The sequence below is a fragment of the Onychostruthus taczanowskii genome, unplaced genomic scaffold, assembly GCF_017590055.1.
Source record: "Onychostruthus taczanowskii isolate IOZ18803 unplaced genomic scaffold, ASM1759005v1 scaffold49, whole genome shotgun sequence".
Taxonomy (NCBI): Eukaryota; Metazoa; Chordata; class Aves; order Passeriformes; family Passeridae; genus Onychostruthus; species Onychostruthus taczanowskii.
Genome location: NW_024502458.1, coordinates 2647939 through 2668209, shown reverse-complemented (window position 1 = coordinate 2668209; position 20271 = coordinate 2647939). Strand labels below are relative to the sequence as shown.

At 40.3% G+C, this 20271-nt stretch overlaps 1 protein-coding gene across 2 annotated transcripts in view; it reads left to right on the top strand.

The window, feature by feature from the left end:
- The window catches only part of KCNC1 (potassium voltage-gated channel subfamily C member 1), a 105655-nt gene extending 88121 nt beyond the window's left edge, over positions 1-17534 (top strand). The window contains exons 3-4 of one of the 2 annotated variants that reach the window (XM_041415051.1): positions 13404-13592; positions 15565-17534. In XM_041415051.1, the coding sequence (XP_041270985.1) occupies positions 13404-13592; positions 15565-15701 (326 nt within the window). In that variant the 3' untranslated portion in view covers positions 15702-17534. The remainder of the gene's footprint in view (positions 1-13403; positions 13593-15564) is intronic. The other variant, XM_041415052.1, reaches the window with a different exon arrangement.
- The last annotated feature ends 2737 nt before the right edge of the window (positions 17535-20271 follow it).

The window sequence follows — 20271 nt, the reverse complement described above, 5'->3', positions numbered from 1 at the left end:
TTACCACAATATCCATGAAGTATTGATAGTAGCAGCAGCTTATCTCTTTCTGCAATAATTAAGAGAGACTATTTTTATATATATATATACAAGCATATATATTTTAAGAAGTAACAAAGCACACTTACACTTCAGCTAACAAAATTGTAACACTGTAGCTGAAGTTCTGTTTCTGATAATTATTATGCACCACTAACAGCAAAAAATATTGCCTGCATCCTTTAGTTTCCAAATAGGGAACAAATCTCTATGTGTGCAGGAGAAAAGCAAAAAAATACTAAGATCAAAACCAAACTGTTAAGACAAGATCTGCATTGCCTAGAATGTTAAGTTTCATATCTGTAACATGAAGCATTCACAGGAACTGACTTGTTTTTGAAACCATTACCAGCACATTATATGAAAGCAGGGACTTGCAAGCACTGAAAAGCTTTAGATTGGTTAACATCATCTAACTGTAAACAACTAGTTATAGTTTATATTATAGTTAATATTGCATTAGGAACACAGAATGGGTGCCTAACTTATCTAAAATAGTGTCCAAGTTGTCCAGCACATTTCTTGTAATTTTTAACTGTAAAGCTTCAGTGTGACAGCGTCTAGGTCACATAAGATCATGTGATTTGTATCCAATATGTTATTAAAAAAAACAAAAAACCTGCTTATTTGCTCAGATGTAAAGGACATCACATGAAGTTTTTAATTCTATATATTATTTGTGGTGGAGTGATTAAACACATCACCAAACAATGCTGAGCATGAAGCAGTTCTACACATGAACTCCCTCTCTCATTCTCCGAGTCAGCACTTCACATCTGTTCCTAGTCCATGCCCTCAGGGCCAAGGGGGCTCTACAGAGAGCTCAGCACAGCTCTGCCTGGTGCCTCCTCCCAGGATAAGGAGCACTTTCCTGGCACAGGCATGCAAACAGCAGAGCTTTGCCCACAGGCTGCACAGCTGCTGCCAATGATGCTGTGGTCATTTGCAGCCAAAGCAAAGATGTTTTGAATTTAAAGACTGGCAGGTTTGAATTAAATCTTTTTATTGCCCCCAATACTCTCAGCAGCTCAGTCCTGGGCTAATCCACCTAGCAGGAGGGTATCTTTATTTAACAGCACTTGATTTTAATCTGTCAGATTTTAAGAATGTCAGAGTTTCATTCTACCATACCTCCTCTTCCTGCAGCAACCCTTCCTGTTTTCCATCCTGTCTGATCCCACCAGTGGGTGGCTAGGAAAGCAGCAGAAGTGAGGAAAGGCATTTCAGAGCAGAGGATGGCAGAGCTACAGCTGCAGGCAGACCTTCACCAGCAGCATTAAGAAAGGAGAAATTTCCCCTATACAAAACATTGTCTGCAAAGCCATTTCTGCTGCCCATAATTTCTCAAGATACTGCTTAAAGAGTGCCTGGTGAAACTGGGCCTGATACAAAGCAGCAGATTTCACCTGACCAATTTGACCAAAACTCCTTGACCTGGGGATATCTCAAATTATAGAGAACTGTGTCCCCTCACTTAACATACACCCACCAAATTCTAACATCTCCACGTCAAAAGATTAATGTTATAACATGTTGCAGTGTTGTTTACAGGCCCTGTTCAAGATCAGGGCTTCATTTTGGCATCATTTTATACAGGACAACCACTCCACTGCAATCAAATACCCAACAGGCTAAGTGGACAGCAGAGACAAAATGGAAGTAATCCCCAATATTTTCAGTTGACATGGTGCCTAATTTAATTGAGGAAGATTACTTGACTTGAAAGGTCTCTGGAAAGCCACTAGTTGAATTTAACTAAAAAAACATCAATCAACCACAGTCTGCTATGCTGGAGTGTCTTTTATGTCAAGTATTCTAAACAGTCAATATTATAACAGAAGTAAAAAAAAAAAAAAAAAAAAAAAAAAAAAAGACAGTTCGAACCACTTAAACATGATTTTTGTCCCAAACCTCACACTGTCCTACAGGTATAATAAGTTAATTCAGTATACAGTGAAATATTTTAAGTTGCAAGTTTGTAAGAAGACCTCAAAACATGCAAAACAAATATTAAAAGCTCTCAGTTTTGTTTTTAAAGTGTTGCCCAGTTCCTCAGCCCCTCTCTTATGTGAGCTGTGTGCTCACCTGCTGGCCAGGTTAACGTCATGGTTACATCTCAGAGTTGTCACTGGATGAAGCAGTGAATGCAACTTCCCAACACTGTAAAAGAAATTTAGAACATGAGTGGAATTCATAACTTCATTTGATGCCTACAGCACTGTCTGGTGCCACCCAGCAATGGTCTAAAGAATGCATTCATAATACATAAGACAAGGAGATGGGTTCTTTGGGGGTTGTTCAGAGTTCTACCCCACCCTTTTATTCTTTTCATATATATATATTTCCAACACCAGCACACAAAAGGTTTATATTGACTTTAACATGGCCAGATTAAGACTTTCTCACCTCTCTGATCCCCTCTGCATGCAGCTTCACTTAAGTCATACTCCAAGGATATCCTATATTCATACAAATGTATTGTGCAGACTCTTTCACAGTGTACTGGTGGCAAAATTCTCTAGTCATTGCACAGCTGTAAAATACACACAAAAAATTTACTAGAATTGAGGCACCTAAGAGGTGAGGGGAAATGTCTGTCATTACTAACACAGACTTCATCTTCAGAAAAACACTCTGTGGTTCTTTTACTTCTCTGCCCCAAAGCCAATTTTCAGTAACCCACTCCTAGACTATCCTGATGTCTGAATAGTTAAAGTAATCCAACTCTATCACCACAGAAGGAAGCTACAAAGTTGCAGTGACTCCAGTGTACTCCATGGTCAGAAAACTGGAACAAGCTATGATGTTAGGAACCCATTATTTCAATGCAATTTCCTGAGAGAGAGCTGATCTCCTTTTAAAGAAATCGTGTGGAATTACCCATTCCAGCTTTATCACTCATGCTTTCTGAAGGAGCTGCTCTTTTCTCAGGGCTTCATTTTTCATCTCTTCTGTCATCATAACCTAAATAACCTGTATTCCTTGTGCAACACACTGGCTCTAACGTCAGAAGTGTGCTGAGCACTGTAATTCTAGTGCCAGTGCTCAGTGGGAGTTGGGAACTCCAGGCAGCTCTTGTCAGAGGCCCATTCTGCTGCCTAACATTTCACTGCAGCTTGTGAACCTCGGTGGCTCTTATGGAGAGCAAAGCATTGTTAAAGCCATAGGTATGTAGTCACTGTGGTGGTCCTTCAAACCTCTGGGAAGCAAATCCTCTGATCAAGAGTCTCTGAACATTATTAAAAAAGTCTCATCTAATTTTAGTGTCATAAAACCTTTGCCTCTCTCTGTAAGATGGACAGTAGACGGCAAAGTAACTGCTAAGATCTTAGGTCTGTTTCAGCTCAAAAAGCTCAGGTGTTTAAATGGATATAAAAAGTACATAAAAAGGTAATAGGGAGATGTTTTTTTTATTTCCTCACTGTACTTAGCCTTCCTAGTCTTTAAGATCCAAAACTCCTCACTCCAAAATAGTAAATGAGGTAATGATCACATCTTGATATCACTGATGATGGAGTCTTTGGGATCTAATGGAGAAATTGCTAACAGCTCAAAACAAAAGGAATAACACTCAGCTATGCTCATCTAACTTAAGTTCAATTTGTCTGAGGTGCCCCTTATATTGGAAGAAGAAGCAGGCAGCCTCTGAGAGTAATCCACTCATTTATGACCTGAGTTATCCTCTGGGGGTGCCTTTCTCCATAAGAGATCACAGGTGACTGCAGCTCTAATTCAGTATTGTCAGTTAAGTGCCTACAGCTCTGTGGAAGCACTGTGGATCTATTCCTTGCCCCCTGCCCCATGTGGCATTCCTGCAACCTCATAACTGAGGATCACATGTAAAGCAGAATCTATAACTAATATAATGTAATACCTTGTTGTGCAATTATTCATCTGTCTCTTCCTGTAGAGATAAAACCAGTGGGTGTCACTTGTACTACTGTTGACTTCAGAATGTGAGTAAAAAATAACATCCTCTATGTCAAGTAATTTGAAAACAAAGAGGAGGAGCTATGTATCCAAGCTCAATGCTGTATGTTTCCTGCTTTTTTCTGGCACTAGGTGAGACATGAAAAAAAAAATTCTAAAATTAGAACATCTCCCCACACAAACCCTGTAGGCCAGAGCCAGGGCTGTGTGTGTTTAGGGACAGGACTGCACTAAGCTAAAAAACAAATGCAGAATGAAATAATAAATTTTAGGAGTTTTCATGCCTTAATAACCTAATGAGCAAAAAACACTTAGAGGCATGGGAAAACACAGATACAAGCACTTCAGCCAAATAAGGCCAACCCGTGCCAATCCTCCAGCACAAAGCAGATATAAATATGGTAAATCCTCTTTCTCAAGCACATGGCTCCCATGCCATCCAGTGCAAAATGCATTCCTGGAATATGAAAGAGATACTCTTGGCATCTCTTCCTTCTGCTGTACTGAGTATGGTTGGTGTTTGCAGGACAGATACAAGAAAAGGCACCATTGTGCAAAAAGTGCATTTCTGCTGCAGTACAATTAAACACACCAGATCACTTACCTGTTACTACAAAAGACCAGGGACAAAGAGGTGTAGGGTATGAGGTCCCATTTCTGTGCCCAGCCCACTTGCTTGTATCCCTCTTGGACTATACTTGCTGGATATTTTCTCTGAGCTTTCTGTTGACTTGCTTGTCTGTTTATAAGCACAAAGCCAAAATAACAAGCACTCTACCATTCCTGCTGTCATTGTTCTTTGTATTCATTCATCCACGTTTCATGTCTCAGACACCTTCCATACTGTATAGATCATCATACTGTATTCCTCAGTCAGAGCAGTAATATAATATGGTAACATGACTCACCTGACTGCATTTCCCTGTAACCTCTACCTGACCTGCCAACGACCCCCTGGTGTTATTGAGACTCTCAGACATTGAGGGTAGGTATAAGTAAACACCCAGGAGAATCAGGATGAAACTAGGAAGGATCTTCCAGAGCTCTTTGCAATGCAGGATTTCCAGAAGCAACCGTTCTCAGCACTGCATTAAGCACATATCCAATAATGCCTGTAAATAGCAAGATGCACTGGATCGACTTTCCTAGAGCTCCTGTACTTCTCTAGCAGTACCAGTAGGTAGGCAGCCAACATACTGTCACCTCACTTCAAGAAGTAGTACCTGTCAAGGGTGATATTCTCTGGGAGTGATGTTACTATGTTGGCCAAGTTAGTACTGGGAGAGACGGTCACCACCGTCACTGGAGTGCCTTTCCTGGGGGACACGGCTTCCTGGAGGGACCCAGGTCGACACGGTGGTGAGTAAATGTTGAAGAGGTAGGTTGGGTTGGAAGGATACTGCATAATTCATGTAGCATACTAAATTCTGCTCTCGTGCCAGTGTAAAGTCCTTCAGTACTCAGAAGAGCTTCATAACAACTTTCAAAATATGCAGTAATATAAAAATCAGGAAACTAATAAACATACCTAGATAAAGATATGGATTTTAATGGCCTTAGAATATTGGGGTAACTAAAATTAAGTTGTTATATAGGAATCTTAATTCTTTTACATGTTCACATTTCTCTCTTTTTTCTCTTTCTCTCTTTCGCTCTGTTTGTTAACATTTACTTGTTATTGCTCTACGTTGCTTGCAACTTGTGTATGTTACAGACTGTCACATTTTATTCTGTGAAGTTTTTCTCCAATTCCCATCAACCTGAGCTCCATGTTGGGCAGCCGAGGAGATTACAATACAGTTCTTTATTGCAAAAGAACCAGGAATGTCACAGACTATAGGTAACTTCACTGAGGTTGTGACACAAAACCTGATGCGAGGTATTAATGCAAAGAGTAAGTACTTGGTATGAAAATAGAGCTATTTAGTCAAATTACTTTCTTTTTTTTCAGATAGTCTGCATGGGAAAAATTAATTTTCATTACTCTCCAGAAGAAAACACTCCCAAACCTACCAATCTAGGATTCTTGTCACTCTCATTTGAAAACCAATGGTGCCTATGTCAACATATCACTGCTCATTTTCAAAGGCTTAAACCCATATTTTCTATGCTGTTCTTCTCTATGCTAAACTTCCTTTCACACTCTCCAACTCATCATTTCATCATTTTGTCATCCTTTGTCTGTGGTTTAATATATCTTCTACATAATTCTTTTTCTAATTTAATATAGTTATAACCCTTTCACTCTGAGGACCTAATTAAACAACAACAAAAATGAGTCCCCACCCATGGGATTCACATTTCTTAATCCTGTGTGAGGCTCTGTGGCCTATAAAATTGATTTCTGTAGCCAAAGATTGTCTGGCACAGAAGCATAATTGTTACTTTGCTAAATGATGTCCTGAGCAAAGCATTTCGTTTTACAATCTTCCCCAATTACTCCCATAAACTAGTTTTAAAGAATGGTAAAAAGTAGCTGATAGACATTCTTATCATTTTCTAGAGGGACAGCATGAAGTTTATTGCTTATTTTTAATTGCCAGGAACTCAGAAATCACTACAGTCATGCACCAACTCAAGAAAAGCTTATTTGTCTCAGTATGAAGTTCCTTTACTACCTGATTTGCTGTTATGCTCTGACCCTCTCTTAATACGTGAAGAAGCACAGCAGAGTTTCCATGGTGTCCAGCGTAAAAGAATACAGTAATTTATACTGATGAAATTGATGAGTGGACAATGAATATTAATGCAGAGTAAACACTATCCAGGCAACTAAAACAGAAACAACTTGCTAACACGAGTGGAATTTTACTTCAAGAGACTCAAGAGAGTCAGGAATTTAACTGTAAGTACTTCCTTTCCATGCAACATCTCTGAGAGAAATCATTGAATAACACAATTCTTTAGACTGAAAAAGGTCTTGAAGGTCATCAAGTCCAACCTCCAACCCAGTACTGCAAGTCCACCACTAAATCATGTCCCAAAGCGACACATCTACACGACTTTTAAATAACCCTGGGGATCGCAACCTGACCACTTCCCTGTTTCAGTGCTGAACAACCCTTTTGGTGAAGAAATGTTTCCTAATATCCAATCTAAACCTCTCCAGCTACAACTTGAGGCTATTTCCTTCTGTCCTATTACTTGTTACTGGGAGAAGATCAACCCCTACGGGAGCACCAGGACAATCTGCTCTGTGACCTTCCCAGGTACCAAAGTCAGACTGACAGGCTCTAGTTCCCCAGATCCTCCTCCTGGCCACTCTTGTAACTCAGAGTCACATTTGCCAACCTCCCCAGTGCAAAAGTACTGCTGATAAAGGATGGAAAGTGGCTCAGTGAGCATTTCCATGAGCTCCCTCAGTACTTTTGGGTGGACCCCTTTGGCCTGAAAACTTGTGTCTTAGTGCTCAATGACCATTTCCCTTGGATTATGGGAGCTTCATTCTGCTCTTCATTCCTGTCTTTCAGCTCAGGGGACTGAGTATCCAGAATAAAACTGGCCTGACTGTTAAAGACTGTGACAAAGAAGGCATTATATAGCTCAGCCTTTTCCTCATCCTCTGTCACCCTGTATTCCCCTCCCACATCCAATAAGGGATGGAGATTCTCCTTAGCTCTCCTTTTGTTGCTAATGTATTTATAGAAAGATTTTTATTGTCTTTTATGGCAATAGCCAGATTGAGTTCTATTTGGCCTTTGGCCCTTCAAATTTTCACCCTGCCTGACCTCATGACATTCCCTGTAGTCCTCCTGAGCTGCCTACCCCCTCTTCCAAAGGTGAAAGTCACCCTTTTTTCCTGAGCTGCAGCCAAAGCTCCCTGTTCAGCCAGGCTGGTCTCCTTTCACCAGCTCATTCTTTGGCACACAGGGACAGGCTGTTCCTGTGCCTTTAGGATTTCCTTATTAAAAAAAAATGCCCAGCCTTCCTGCCTTCCTTGCCTTTCAGGATTGACTCCCAAGGTACTCTGTCAACCAGGCTCCTAATGTCTGCCTCAAGAAGTTCAAGGTAGCAGTTCTGCTGACCTCCCTTTCTTACTCTCTAGGAATCAAAAACTCTATCATTTCATGATCCCTGTGCCCAAGATGCCTCCAACCATCACATCACCCACAAGTCCTTCTGTGTTCACAAACAACAGGTCCAGTGAAGAATATTCCCTAGCTGGCTGACTAGGAAAGTAAAATCTAGGGATATAAAGTCAATGAATATTTTCAGATAGCAAGCAGCTCTTAACTCCTCCACAAATCAAAGTAAATATCTTTGAATACTTGAATTCCTACTCCTAATTTCATCAAATTAATTTGCTTAGCACGAGAATTATCAGGCAAAAGTGATGCTGCAAAACCAGGATGCAAAAAGGAATGTAAAATCCTTGCTGCCTTTTTTTTTTTTTTTTTTTAAGAAAAAGACATCTGAGAAAATCTGTCCTCCAGCAGCCTCACAGCTGGTCTACTTCCCACTTCCAGATAAGAGCCTTGTAGCTAAGAAAAGCTAGAGCACAGCAATTCTCCACCCTCACCTCAGCCGTGCCACCCCTGCTCCTGTAGCTTTCTGTCACGATCCCAAAAGCCAGGGAAACCCATCATCCCAGGAAGAACTTCCCACTGCCAGCACGGTATGACACAGATAATGTTTGCCACAGTAACAACCCTTTTACATCACCAGGGGAGTGTGACAGGACTGAAATACAGAAGAGTAATTAACTCATGGAACACATACCAATACTTTCTTCAGGGAGCCAGCTGGATTAAAGGTCTCTGCTATTAGGGAATCTTATGGAGATCCTTCTTCATAAAACACTTCAGGCAGCTACTGTAAACATCAGTGACACATTTAAAATGAAAATGACCCTCATGCTCTGAAAAAGAACCAGACACTCAGTTGATCAGGAGTGGGACTATCCACAGACAATAATAATGGCAGTCCCAGGTTTGGATCACGACTATCAGTTGAGATCTAGAGAAGTGGTAGGTTAATTTTAGGTGTACATGGGGTGGGGATGTGAAATGTAACTTTACTCAGAGAAGATTTCCTCTGCAGAAGATCTTCATCTTGCAAGAAACTTACTTTCCTGGCCCTGTTCTCAGCTGCTCCTGCCTGCTTCCTCCCTGTCAAACCCGTCCCTCAAAACAGGCTGCAAAGCCAATATCTGTTTGGGAAAGTTGTAGGTACTCAAGCTCTGTCCTAATCTCTTTCAATCTTTAAACAAGGGTAGGAGCAAGACTGACTCTGTTCTTCTGGAGGAAATCATCAGTCACTTCATTTGACCAAAAAAAGCCCAAAACTGTCTCTTATTTGCTGTGTTTCTGATCTAGAGCTGAGAAAACCCTATCTTCAGCAGAATGTGGACACATCTGTCACAGTACATGTGTTCAGACATTGACTCAAGGGTGACTGTGCTTGGATACCTTGCTATGGATTGTGGGGTTTCTCTCTGCCCTGTTTCAGTCAAAGTGATCCTGTAAACACTGAAAATGATCCCCTCTGAGAATACCTTTCAACTCATCCAGTCTTTGGAGTAAGTGACCACTGCACAGGTCTGTAAACACATGGGAGAGAAAGACGTTAGGGTCTGGGGGCACAGCTACAATCCTGAGATGAAGCAGTGAGAATTGCCACCACCCCTCACCCCCAACATGACTTCTGACAGTACCTACTGGGTAAAGCCATGAACTTGTTTCTTGGCAGCTGTTGGAGAATGGCAGTGTTTGCTCCAGGGAACTGGGGTTACTTTCCCCATGCAGGAACCATTTCAGCACAAGTGCCACATTTCTAAGCACAGAGTGAAGTCAAGAAATGTATCATACAATTATGTCCACTGATACCCTGAACATAAGGTGCAGTTCCAAATAGTTGGAGAGTCAGTGTCAGACTCTTACTTATAATCAAAACCAGCAGTACTGGTAAAGCCACTGTAACAATTTACAACCATTTGCTGTGGCAAACAGATGAGTAATGGAGCAGCAGCTACATGGGCAGCTCTACTGTGCTTCTCCACAATAAGCAGAATACACTAATGCAAAATCCAGCAGCTCTCCTAAGTAGGGATATTTTTCAGAATTCCTTCCCCCCATTTTAAAATCTAGCATTTGCTTGGAAATACACATGGCATTTCAATATACTTTTCTACAAATGAAGAGGGATGAAATAGGAAAAAAAAAAGGCAAGTGAAAACCACACAAATGAGGTGGTTGTGACACAAACTGCTCACCTGCGAAATATGCTGAATACTTTCTTTAGCCTCTCAGCCAAATCTCTCCAGTAGAATGTTTTGAGCTGCTGCAGTTAGCTAGGCATTCACAGATAGGACAATTAGGGAGATAAGGTGCCAAGCTGAGAGTCAGAAGATTTTGTTGTAAATAACCACTTACATAGCAGTAGGCAAGTCACCTCACTGCATGGTAGTTTTACCCATCTGTAAAACAGAGATGCTAATATTGACTTCTCTTCATAGAACAGAATCTAAAGAACAAAAAATGCTGTATGAGCCTAATTCAGATTCTGCTAGCAGGGATGGAAGGACTCGTGAGTTTGGTAGGGCAGAATCAACCCTTAGAAGTTTTAAGCACCTAGAAGTAGTTTCTATTAGTATAACTGGACTCAGAGTCAGCAGACAGCAATGCTTGCATAGTTTTTCTTTATCTGGAGTTCTCTCAAACACAGGGTCAGTCTTGGAAAAAGCAAACATGCAAATGGAAATTAACCTGAAATGTAATTTCATTCCATCTTTGGACCTTATTCCTAAAATTGTTCAGCATGTCAATCTGCTAGTTAAAACAACGGGAACTTAACTGTGGACTGATGGCTTCAGTGATGTTTACATTTTCTTTACTCCCATAACAGACTAATCACATACCTCCAGAGAATTAGGTGCTATAGCCAGTGATTTGGAACACAACTATTCTACTTAGCACTTACTTAGATACACCAGCAATAGATGCAGTGTTCTGTGCTGGCAATTTCTCTGCTTCCTAAATATTCACCCAAGTTGTCATTGTGGATTAGCATGGCTATCCAGAATGTGATCCCTAAGGCATGGCCATGACTGTAATGTTCAAGGGACATTAATAGGATAGTTCTGTAATTTGCCCACATCTCCAGCTACTCTGTTCTCTTCCTCTTGAATGGAAATAAAGTAACAAGGTTGTGGAATTTTAACAAGCATAGAGGCAAAATCATCAGCGCTAAGGGACCCTGAAGAGGCTGTAAGAGCAAGTTCCAGCTCAAGCTACTAGAGATTTATAATGCAATTTAAGAAATTAATTTGAAGAAGGTCAATTTTGTTGCCATTCAAGCACAACAGAGCCTGCAAGCTGCTTCCAAAAGAATCAATGGCTGTTAACCAGTGAGCAGCCTGACCCACAACCACTCTGCTCAGAGTTGTTTGAGCTCCTGAAATGGATCAATTTGCTCTCCATCACCAAGAATTTCATTTCCAAACCTGGGCTCAGGAGCAGCTGTGGGTGTCTCAGAGATTTCAATGCACAGCTCTGCTGACTCAGCTGCCTCCCTCATTTCAGGATTAGAGCCACCAGCTTGTAGCAGTAGAGGCTTATGAAGCAGCCCAGTTCTTTGCTCCTCCCCAGGAGGACTGCAGGTCTCCCCAAACACAGTTAAGTGATTTTTAAATACACGGCTCAGTACCTGCAGTGTCAAGGTTTCTATGGCAGCCGTGCCAGGTTTTTGTTCAGTTTTTGGTATTAAATAGCAGTGATTATTATGAACAGAAAGGAATTGCAACTCAGTGAAACATTAAAACTTTAGAATCCTATTGAAATTAGTGTCTACAAGTATTAAAATGGCCCTACAGCTTTTGCCACATTTTTAAATGTGTTGAGAGACCTAATTATTTCATTGCTCACGGAACAAAACAAAACATTACTACATCCCTCTCAGGGGAAATAATTGGCCAATTCTGAACAGAGGAAAATGGAGGCAGAGGTGAGATGTGCAGCAACTGTTTATGTTGTGACAAACCAGTGACATCTAAATAGAAGAAAATAAAGGCCTAGAATGCAATTACTGGTGCATGATAGGTGCATAGTGTGTGTCATGTACATCTGTGTGTGCGCGTGAAGCAACAAACATAACTTGAAAATGCTTCTGCCTTCTACTCATCTGTTGTCCATCAGAGGATTGAAATCATACCTCCAAACCCTACCTAACTGTATTTATTTTTCTTTGAGGCTTGTTTTATTAGTTGGCTTCAAAACAATTGCAAATTAAATGACAATATTATACAGCATTTAGAACAAGCTAGTACATGAATGTAGAAGGGGAGCTGAAATGAAGTCTATCCATTGAGTTTCTTTCTTTAAAGACTTGCAGGATCACCCATTGCCTTACAGTGTCTAGGTAATAAGCATTGTGCAACCGAGGTGTAGGATGCTGCCAGTACCACTCAATTAACATATCTCGGCATTTGTGGAGCTTCAGAAAGCACATTTTGACTGTTTCTCCTTCCCTTCAACCAAAATACTCATGTCAAGCTGTGCCATATTTCGAGTATATTCTCAATACACTAATTTGCACTTTCAAACCCTAAAAAAAAAACCTACATTAAATAGCACTTTATAAATGTACAAACCAGTCACACAGAGAAAACATGATTCTCAGTCTATCCTCATGGGAATGTGTGGAGCAAAATGGGCAAATCTAACAACCTATTTTCATTATTTACAGCCAAGAGTAAATTGAACTCTAGTTTCCAAATTCATGGCCTGCTGTGGTGTTTTGTGTATGTAAGTGTCCTGTGCTGGCATTGCAACTACTGTATGCGTTTCAGAGGAGAACATCAGAAAATGGATTGGGTTTTCTTTAAATCCACGTTCTGCTGTCGTATTTCCATACGTAACATACTCTGTGTGTCTAAAACGTGTACAGCCATTCTGCATGACTGATACCGGAAATGCTATAAAACCATCTGGGTAAATTTTGGGGAGGGGAAGAGCAGGAATTTCCCCCTCAGTAATACCGCACATGGGTGTAAACCAGCACAAACAGAATATACTCAAATAGTCAAACACAACTCTCAGTCCACTGCCTCTCCAGAGCTCTGAGCGACAGTAGGCTCCATGACAAACAGGTCATCCATGCACCATCCAATGCCATGCAAAAACATACTCTGATTTCTAACCGCGGTCTTCTGCTCGCAGGACTAGGAACCACTGCACGCCCCTTTCTGAAAGGGCCCCTCAGTGCGGATGTACAGGTGGCTGCTGTCACACCTAACGGGATCACCTTTTGTTTCTCCTCCCACTTAACAGACTTTATTTTATTTTGGTGCAGTGCACACGAACGCAGTGTCTAGGACAGATGTGCTACCTTTTAGTGTGTCGCTATAGAAGTCTTTAGCTGTGAACCCTTAATTTGCAGCTGAAACTCTAATAAACAGTGCATAGTGTTTCAATAGCCTTCTGCTTATATGTTTGAAGATTCGAAACTGAATGGTGAGGTGGCCAAGGCGGCGCTGGCAAACGAAGACTGTCCCCACATAGACCAGGCTATTACGCCTGATGAGGGCCTGCCCTTTACCCGCTCTGGCACTCGGGAGAGATATGGACCCTGCTTCCTCTTATCAACCGGGGAATATCCCTGCCCGCCTGATGGAGGAATAAGAAAGGGTATGTAGCTGGGGCCCTGTAACCACGTAGCTAGCAATCGGTTTAAATAACTAAGAGAAAGTCAGCTTAGCTGTAGCACGCGATAGTGCGCTTGCTGTAGAGATGCACGTTTGGGCTGGAAACCACCACCTGATGTCTGCATTTGGAGTTTCTAACCTATTTCTTTCAGAAAGAAAAGCCTGAGGAGCTGTAACTACCCTGTGCAGCTATGCTAGGCAGTCGAGTCTTCCACCCCAGCTGGTGCAGAAAGCTTTAGTGGAAGATGCTCTACTATATCCTTAAATTAGCCCATCCCGTAAGGAGAGACCAATTCATAGCAATGAAGATTTGTCACTTGGAAAGCTCACAGAGCTTACCAGACTCTGAGGAGCACAGACTTGGAGGTGGCAGACAGAAGAGATAAAACACAAAAGCAAAATATACTCAAGAAAAAAAAATTATTGTTTAGTGACTTTACAGAGCACTAATAAAAATAAAATATTTGGATATTCATTGCTGGTTAGTTCAATAGAGAAAGAAAAGCATGAACATCTGTTGGCACAGGTGTCTTAAAATCAGAAAATAAATCCATCTAAAATCCTTTCATAAATAAATCATTATTAGTTAGTTTTTCAGATTTCTGACAGGTAGGAATCTCTCAGAAGTAGTTTGCTAATGGCCAGAATAATCTATTTAGCAACAGAAGTAAAATTCCATTTAAAAAGCCTTCCCTTCTTAAAAGAGACTGTTTTGCTTAAATAATTTAATGTGAGACAACCATACAAACCCAAAATTAGAGTTACATCCATATGCATCAAAGTTGATAAGGAATGGGAAAATTGTAAAAGAACTCACTTTCTTCAAATCAGTGTTTACCACTGGTGTACTGTATATAGTATAAGATAGAGTCAATATTTTAAAACTGCAAAGATTGTATGACATAACCATACACTGAGTATGGAGTATGGAATTCCCATGTGCCATTGTATGATGGGCAATAGTTATAGTAAATGCCAGTTATAGATAGTGTATGTATTTATAAGTTTAAAGCTTATCATCAACAAAGATATAGTAGGACCACAAGACTTTCATATGAAAGTATATTCTCTAAAATTTACCTTTGTAGCAAAGCGTTTTACTTGATTCTGTATTGGATAAGCATTGGCCGTGTTCATTCAGCCTGGGCGAGTTCAGGTGGTTCCAGTGGATCAGGGGAACACTCCAAATGGCACATCCTTTGGGATGGGGAATGTATGGTTTTCACGATGCACTGCAACCTCCTCTCGTTCCTGAATGAAACAGAGGCTGGTTGGCTAAAGAGTAATATACGTCAGCATATTGTTGGCCTGTTTGAAACATGTTGAGAGCATCTTAATTGTTGTTCCAACAGAATTTCATCCATAGTTTGTGCAACTCTCTGTACACTTGCTGAGCTGTTTACGTGCATGCCTAAAAAAGAAAGGGGGGAGGGAGGGAGGGAGGGAAATTGAATGCATGCAATTTTGTTTTCTTTTTATTTTCTTTTTTTTTTTTTTTTATTGCTGAGAACAAAGGAGTAGTATCTCTATAGCAACACATTCAATTCTATGGATTTTGCTGCCTTGCCCCCCTCCTGCCCCACAAAGATACCACAAACCTTAATTTTGTCTGAGGTCACAATGCATGAAGTGGAAGGGAGACATATGTGTGAGTGTATGACGGAGACATAGAAAATCCCTCCCACTGACTCTTCTTTTTTTTAGGGTACCACCATGTTGCTGCCTGTAGGATCAATTACATAGCCTGACCATCTTGAGAAATGATTTTTTTTTAATGTATATATTTTAAATTTTTTCTGTATTCCAATGGCCTTCTGAGTCATGTTGCAAGTGATACTACTCTCGGCATGTCCATGCATGCAGATGCTATTGAACTGGCTACAATGTTGACCTCATTCTTAGTCCATTCTGTCATTGATCCAATGCTGTACTTTGCATTTTTCTTTTAAATGAAGGTTACGAAATGTCACGGAGCCTTAACAGCATAGCTGGCATAAGTGGAAAAGCGATAGGATTATCCTCAGTGTCTGCGCCCTACAGCTCTCCTAGCCCAGTGAGACGTTCTTGGTCTCCCATCCCATCTATTTTGTAGCATGGATCAGTAGCAGAGAATGGTCTAAAAAGCTTTACTTTCAATTAGCCTATGCGATGTTGCATATAGTCCAGGTGACTAAGTCTGAAGATGCAATGTCTCACAGTAGCACCCGCTGCAAACGGTGTTACTTCTGATGCTTAGGTGACAACACTCCTAAATAGCACTCAGATGACAATAGGCAGGCATTGGCGTAGTACTGGTGGGCCATACGTGCTGCATGGTATCACTACATAGGATGAAGGGTAGATGCACCAGATGGCTTCCTTCCTGGTGCATCCTGCTAGTATATGCTTATTGTGGCTAATGGTGGATCTACTGGCTCTGTATGGAATGGGTTAGGCGTTTAGTCGATGCTGAAACATGCCAACGATGGAAGATTTTGCTTTTCTCAGGATATTTTTGAGCCATAGGAACCCTGCAGGAGTTTGAGCAAACAAGCACAGTAGGATGAAACTTTGCATGGGCAAATTCACCTATTTTAAGCTGAAAGCAATACTCAGACACACTGTAGAGAGGTCTCAGTCTGGCTGACTGCATGGGAAAAAAAAATCCTGTTGAAGAAGAATATGGCTGCCTCTGCATGTAGCTATTTCACCTTTTCCTCCTTCCTTTAACACTAAGATGCCGAGCTTGATGTGAAAAGCGCAGGGAAGAAGCTCAAGTACTGATTGTATTCTTTACATGCAGATCTTTGCAAAGAAAGTCCAGTCATTGCTAAATATATGCCAACAGAGGCAGTCAGAGTGACCTGACAAGGCAAGATGGAGATGAACATTGATGGCTAATAAACATCTCTGTGGAACTGTGCAGGCATAGAAGACCTTCTCATTTGGACAAAGTTAAATCGCTCCATGCAGGTTTTGTGGATGATTCTTCGTGGTTCTGGAGTTGTACTAGAGATGCAGGCTTTTTCTACGGCCAAAATGTAACAAAACTGTAGAAGATTTTTTTTTTTAATCTATTTTTTTGTTCCAAAGCATGACTTGCATGAAGACAAAAATGAAAATGAAAAAAAAAACAAAAAACAAACAAAACATCAACACACACACAAGAAATACTGCAAATGTATGATTAAGGAGGAAAAAGAAAAAAAAAAAACAAAGTTATATATTTTCTTTCAAAGCTCTTTACTTTTACATACATTGTTGTAGCGAAAATGTAAAACATTATAAAACTGTACATTTCTTTGCTATGGATCGCTTCTTTTTGTATACAAGATAAAGAGTAACGGTTTTAAAAAGTGCAATCAGGCAGTCATCGGTCATATTGACCACGCCTTCACAGTTCATCACACCGACATGGAAATCAAGAACTTTTAATCCAACTAGAAGTGTATAAAAATAAGAAAAACTTTTTCCTGTCTGTTTTTGTTGGCATGCTTGTGACACATGGGACCTTCCTTCGGACCTGACAGTAACAGCTGGTTAATTTTCCAGCTCTGGTTATGTTGTATTTTATTGATGTATAGATCCAACGTAAAGACCCTTCATAAATTGTTCATATTAAGTAATCAGTATGAATTTTAAACAAAAGAGGTGTTATTTTAAAACTGGGACTTATAGTACAAAATCAGGAAAATACTCAAGTATAAATGGTCTCAAAGTTTAAGAAACAAGACAACAGCATTGTATGCAATTTAGTACTGAGTAAAATGCATGCACAATGTTATGCAAAACAATTCTAGCATGAAAATAAATTTTGTATCATGGTTTCAGTGCCTGCTGTATAGTGTAAAGGGGAATCCTTTTCTGAAGCAATCAGGGGTTTCCAGAGACTTGCTTCTAAAATCTTGAATAAATACAGTGTTCTCAACAGAAATGTAGGAGAAAAGCTTGGTATTGCTTTGGTTCTACAATGCTAATTTTGGTTAGTAGATAATAAATGAAGCCTGCAAACACTTGATACAACCGATGTCTAAAGAATTCACACCATTAGTAATTTTACAAGGGAAGATTAAAAACCCCTATAATGATCTAGGTATCTTCCTTTTCCCTCCCCAACAATAATAAATGTTTGTCTTTTTAGCTGATTAAATGAATTCAGTTTTTCTTACTTCTTCGGGCCCCGTCCTTCACTTTTTCATCACTGAGCCACACCAGTCCACCTGATGCGAAATGGAAAGAAATCCAGGTGTCCGAGTCACACTCGATTTGCCACACAAAACATGCACCAGTAAGATCTGAGAAACAAAATGGGATTAAGTTCCATTTTCGATGCTAAAAAAGACAATTATGGACTATGTGCCAAGAGCATTCTAGTTGCCTGAGCATTTTTGGTAAAGTACTTCTATAAAGGAAGGATACACACCTTTATTCTCACGTGAGGAACTTCAAAAGAGCTGTCAAACTCCTAGCCAACTTACAGCATCTGCAGCTACTGATGGGAATGGAAATGCAAAGGAATAGTATCCCTACGATCTGGAGGAAGTAGAGATTAAACCCAAAAAAAAAAAAAACCAGAAGAAACACTCCTGGCTCTGGTAAGTGCTAAATTATACACAAAAAAAAAACCCAACTGCAGCTGGACCTTGTCGTCACAAAACTCTACTCCAAAAGAAACACATGGAAGACCTCAAACTGTGTTTTAGGAATAGAGGAAAAGCTGTACATAATTAGAGAGATCCTTTGTAGCCCTTGATAGAGCATTATGTACTTGATTTCTGCTTTAGTTTCTCCCAAGAACTATTTTTCTCACACTGTTTCTATGCCGTCATTCTCAGGAGATAAATTTCTTACCTCCAGAGGTAAGATCCAGATTCATCCAGGATTTGCTTAATGAACAACTTTTCCTCTTATAATGTATTAAGAATCCAGAAATAGATTTATCTGCCCCATTTTTTATTTAACACTAACTCAAGGGCCCAGTGCTAATTCTCCATTACTATAAGGAATACCAGCAATTCAGCCCTGTAAATCCCATGTAGGTCTTCACCTTCCATCAATCTGAACCTCAGAGAACAGGCTGGGCACAACTGTCATGCTGTGCTACATTTTACACTCCCCACTCTCGTTTTCATTTAGGTTCCCCTCTGCTCATTCTGATTTGAGGTAACCATGACTTCTATAAACCTTCAGAAACAGAACCATCCACTGCCCTTCAAGAGATGCTCTAAAGCTTAAGATCTCTTTGACCCCAGAGTTCCCCTTGCACAACAGTGGCAGCTCTGACAACACAGGGTGAGAGGGAAACAAGAGAAGTGGAAAATCTCAGAAGCTGTTGCATTGAATCCTAAGGGAAATTTACCACATCATCCCAGGAGTCTTGCAGTTAAGGAGCTTTTGCTTGGGTATTATGATTAAAACATTAATTCCTTCAAGCTTGCCCCCTCTCGCTACAGGAGGTGCATGTCTTTATTAAAGCATTAAAACTATCCATGTGGGTAGATTCTGACTTCAGGCTTCAGTAATGCCACCAGCTACTTCTGAGTTCATACTATGGCAAGTAAGAGCAGAAGTTGGTTTTGTAGTTCAATTATACTCTGCATGTTTCCTGCTGTAAAGGAACATCTGTGTTTCCTCCTCTGTAAACTCAGCTTTCAGCAGTGAGTTCTCAGCTCTAAGACCCAGTGCTGGCCCTTCATGTGAACCCACTGGCAATTAATTAGCAGCTTATTACTTGCTAACCTATAAAGCTCAACCACACCTTCTACACATACAGCTTTTCCTCTGACCACAAGAAGGTACTAATTTTTTCTGGACCCACCTGATGTGTCTCCACAACTGCAATTTTAGACAGAAGAAAATTCTGAGAAGAGGTTTCTGCTTTCTCACTCCACCAAAAAAAAAAAAAAAAACCTAGCTAAAACCGCTGTGATAACAGTCAAGTGCAGCAGTCATTAATCTGGATAAAGTGATTTTTCATGTAAATTGCCTCCTCTCTCCTTAAAGTTTCAGGGCCAAAAAGAAAATACATCACTGAAACAAATGTCTGCTAGGACAAATGAGCCGACCAAAATGCAGAAGAGAGCAAGCAGGCTAAGGCAAGAGCATTCAAAAAAGAACTGAGCACAGAACTGCTTACAAAAAGGATATCCTGAAGATATTACCTTGCCAGTTTGCATATCCCTTTCATAGTTTCAAAACAAAGCAGCCTACTTTTCTGCTTTCCATATAAATCCTGGAAGGAACTTTGCCTCTGAGCTCACACACAAACTACCTTCACTTCATGAAAACACGCTTAAATTATGTAGGTTATTTTTAAGTCACTCACTTACTTGAGTTTGGGCATAAAATACCTGTCTGTTCAGGACTCCCAAAGCCTTTGCATTCATCTAGGACTATAAGTGCCCAATTTTTCTCCTAGGGAAATAAAAATGTTCATTTGCAATCAAGAACAATATTTGAATTCAAATTCAACAGAATGTTCAAAACCAGATCCAGAACTGCATCTCTCGACTTTCTTCATCTGACATGGCAAATGCTATATAACAAGATATCTTCCCTGGCAAAGCCAAGTTTTCAACTCTCAGCATTCACTTAAACATTTAAAAAAATTCATGCAAGTGCATAGGTTTAAACATCTCCAGGCACCAAATATTAAAAGTGCATGCTCCAAGGCTTCCCTCTTT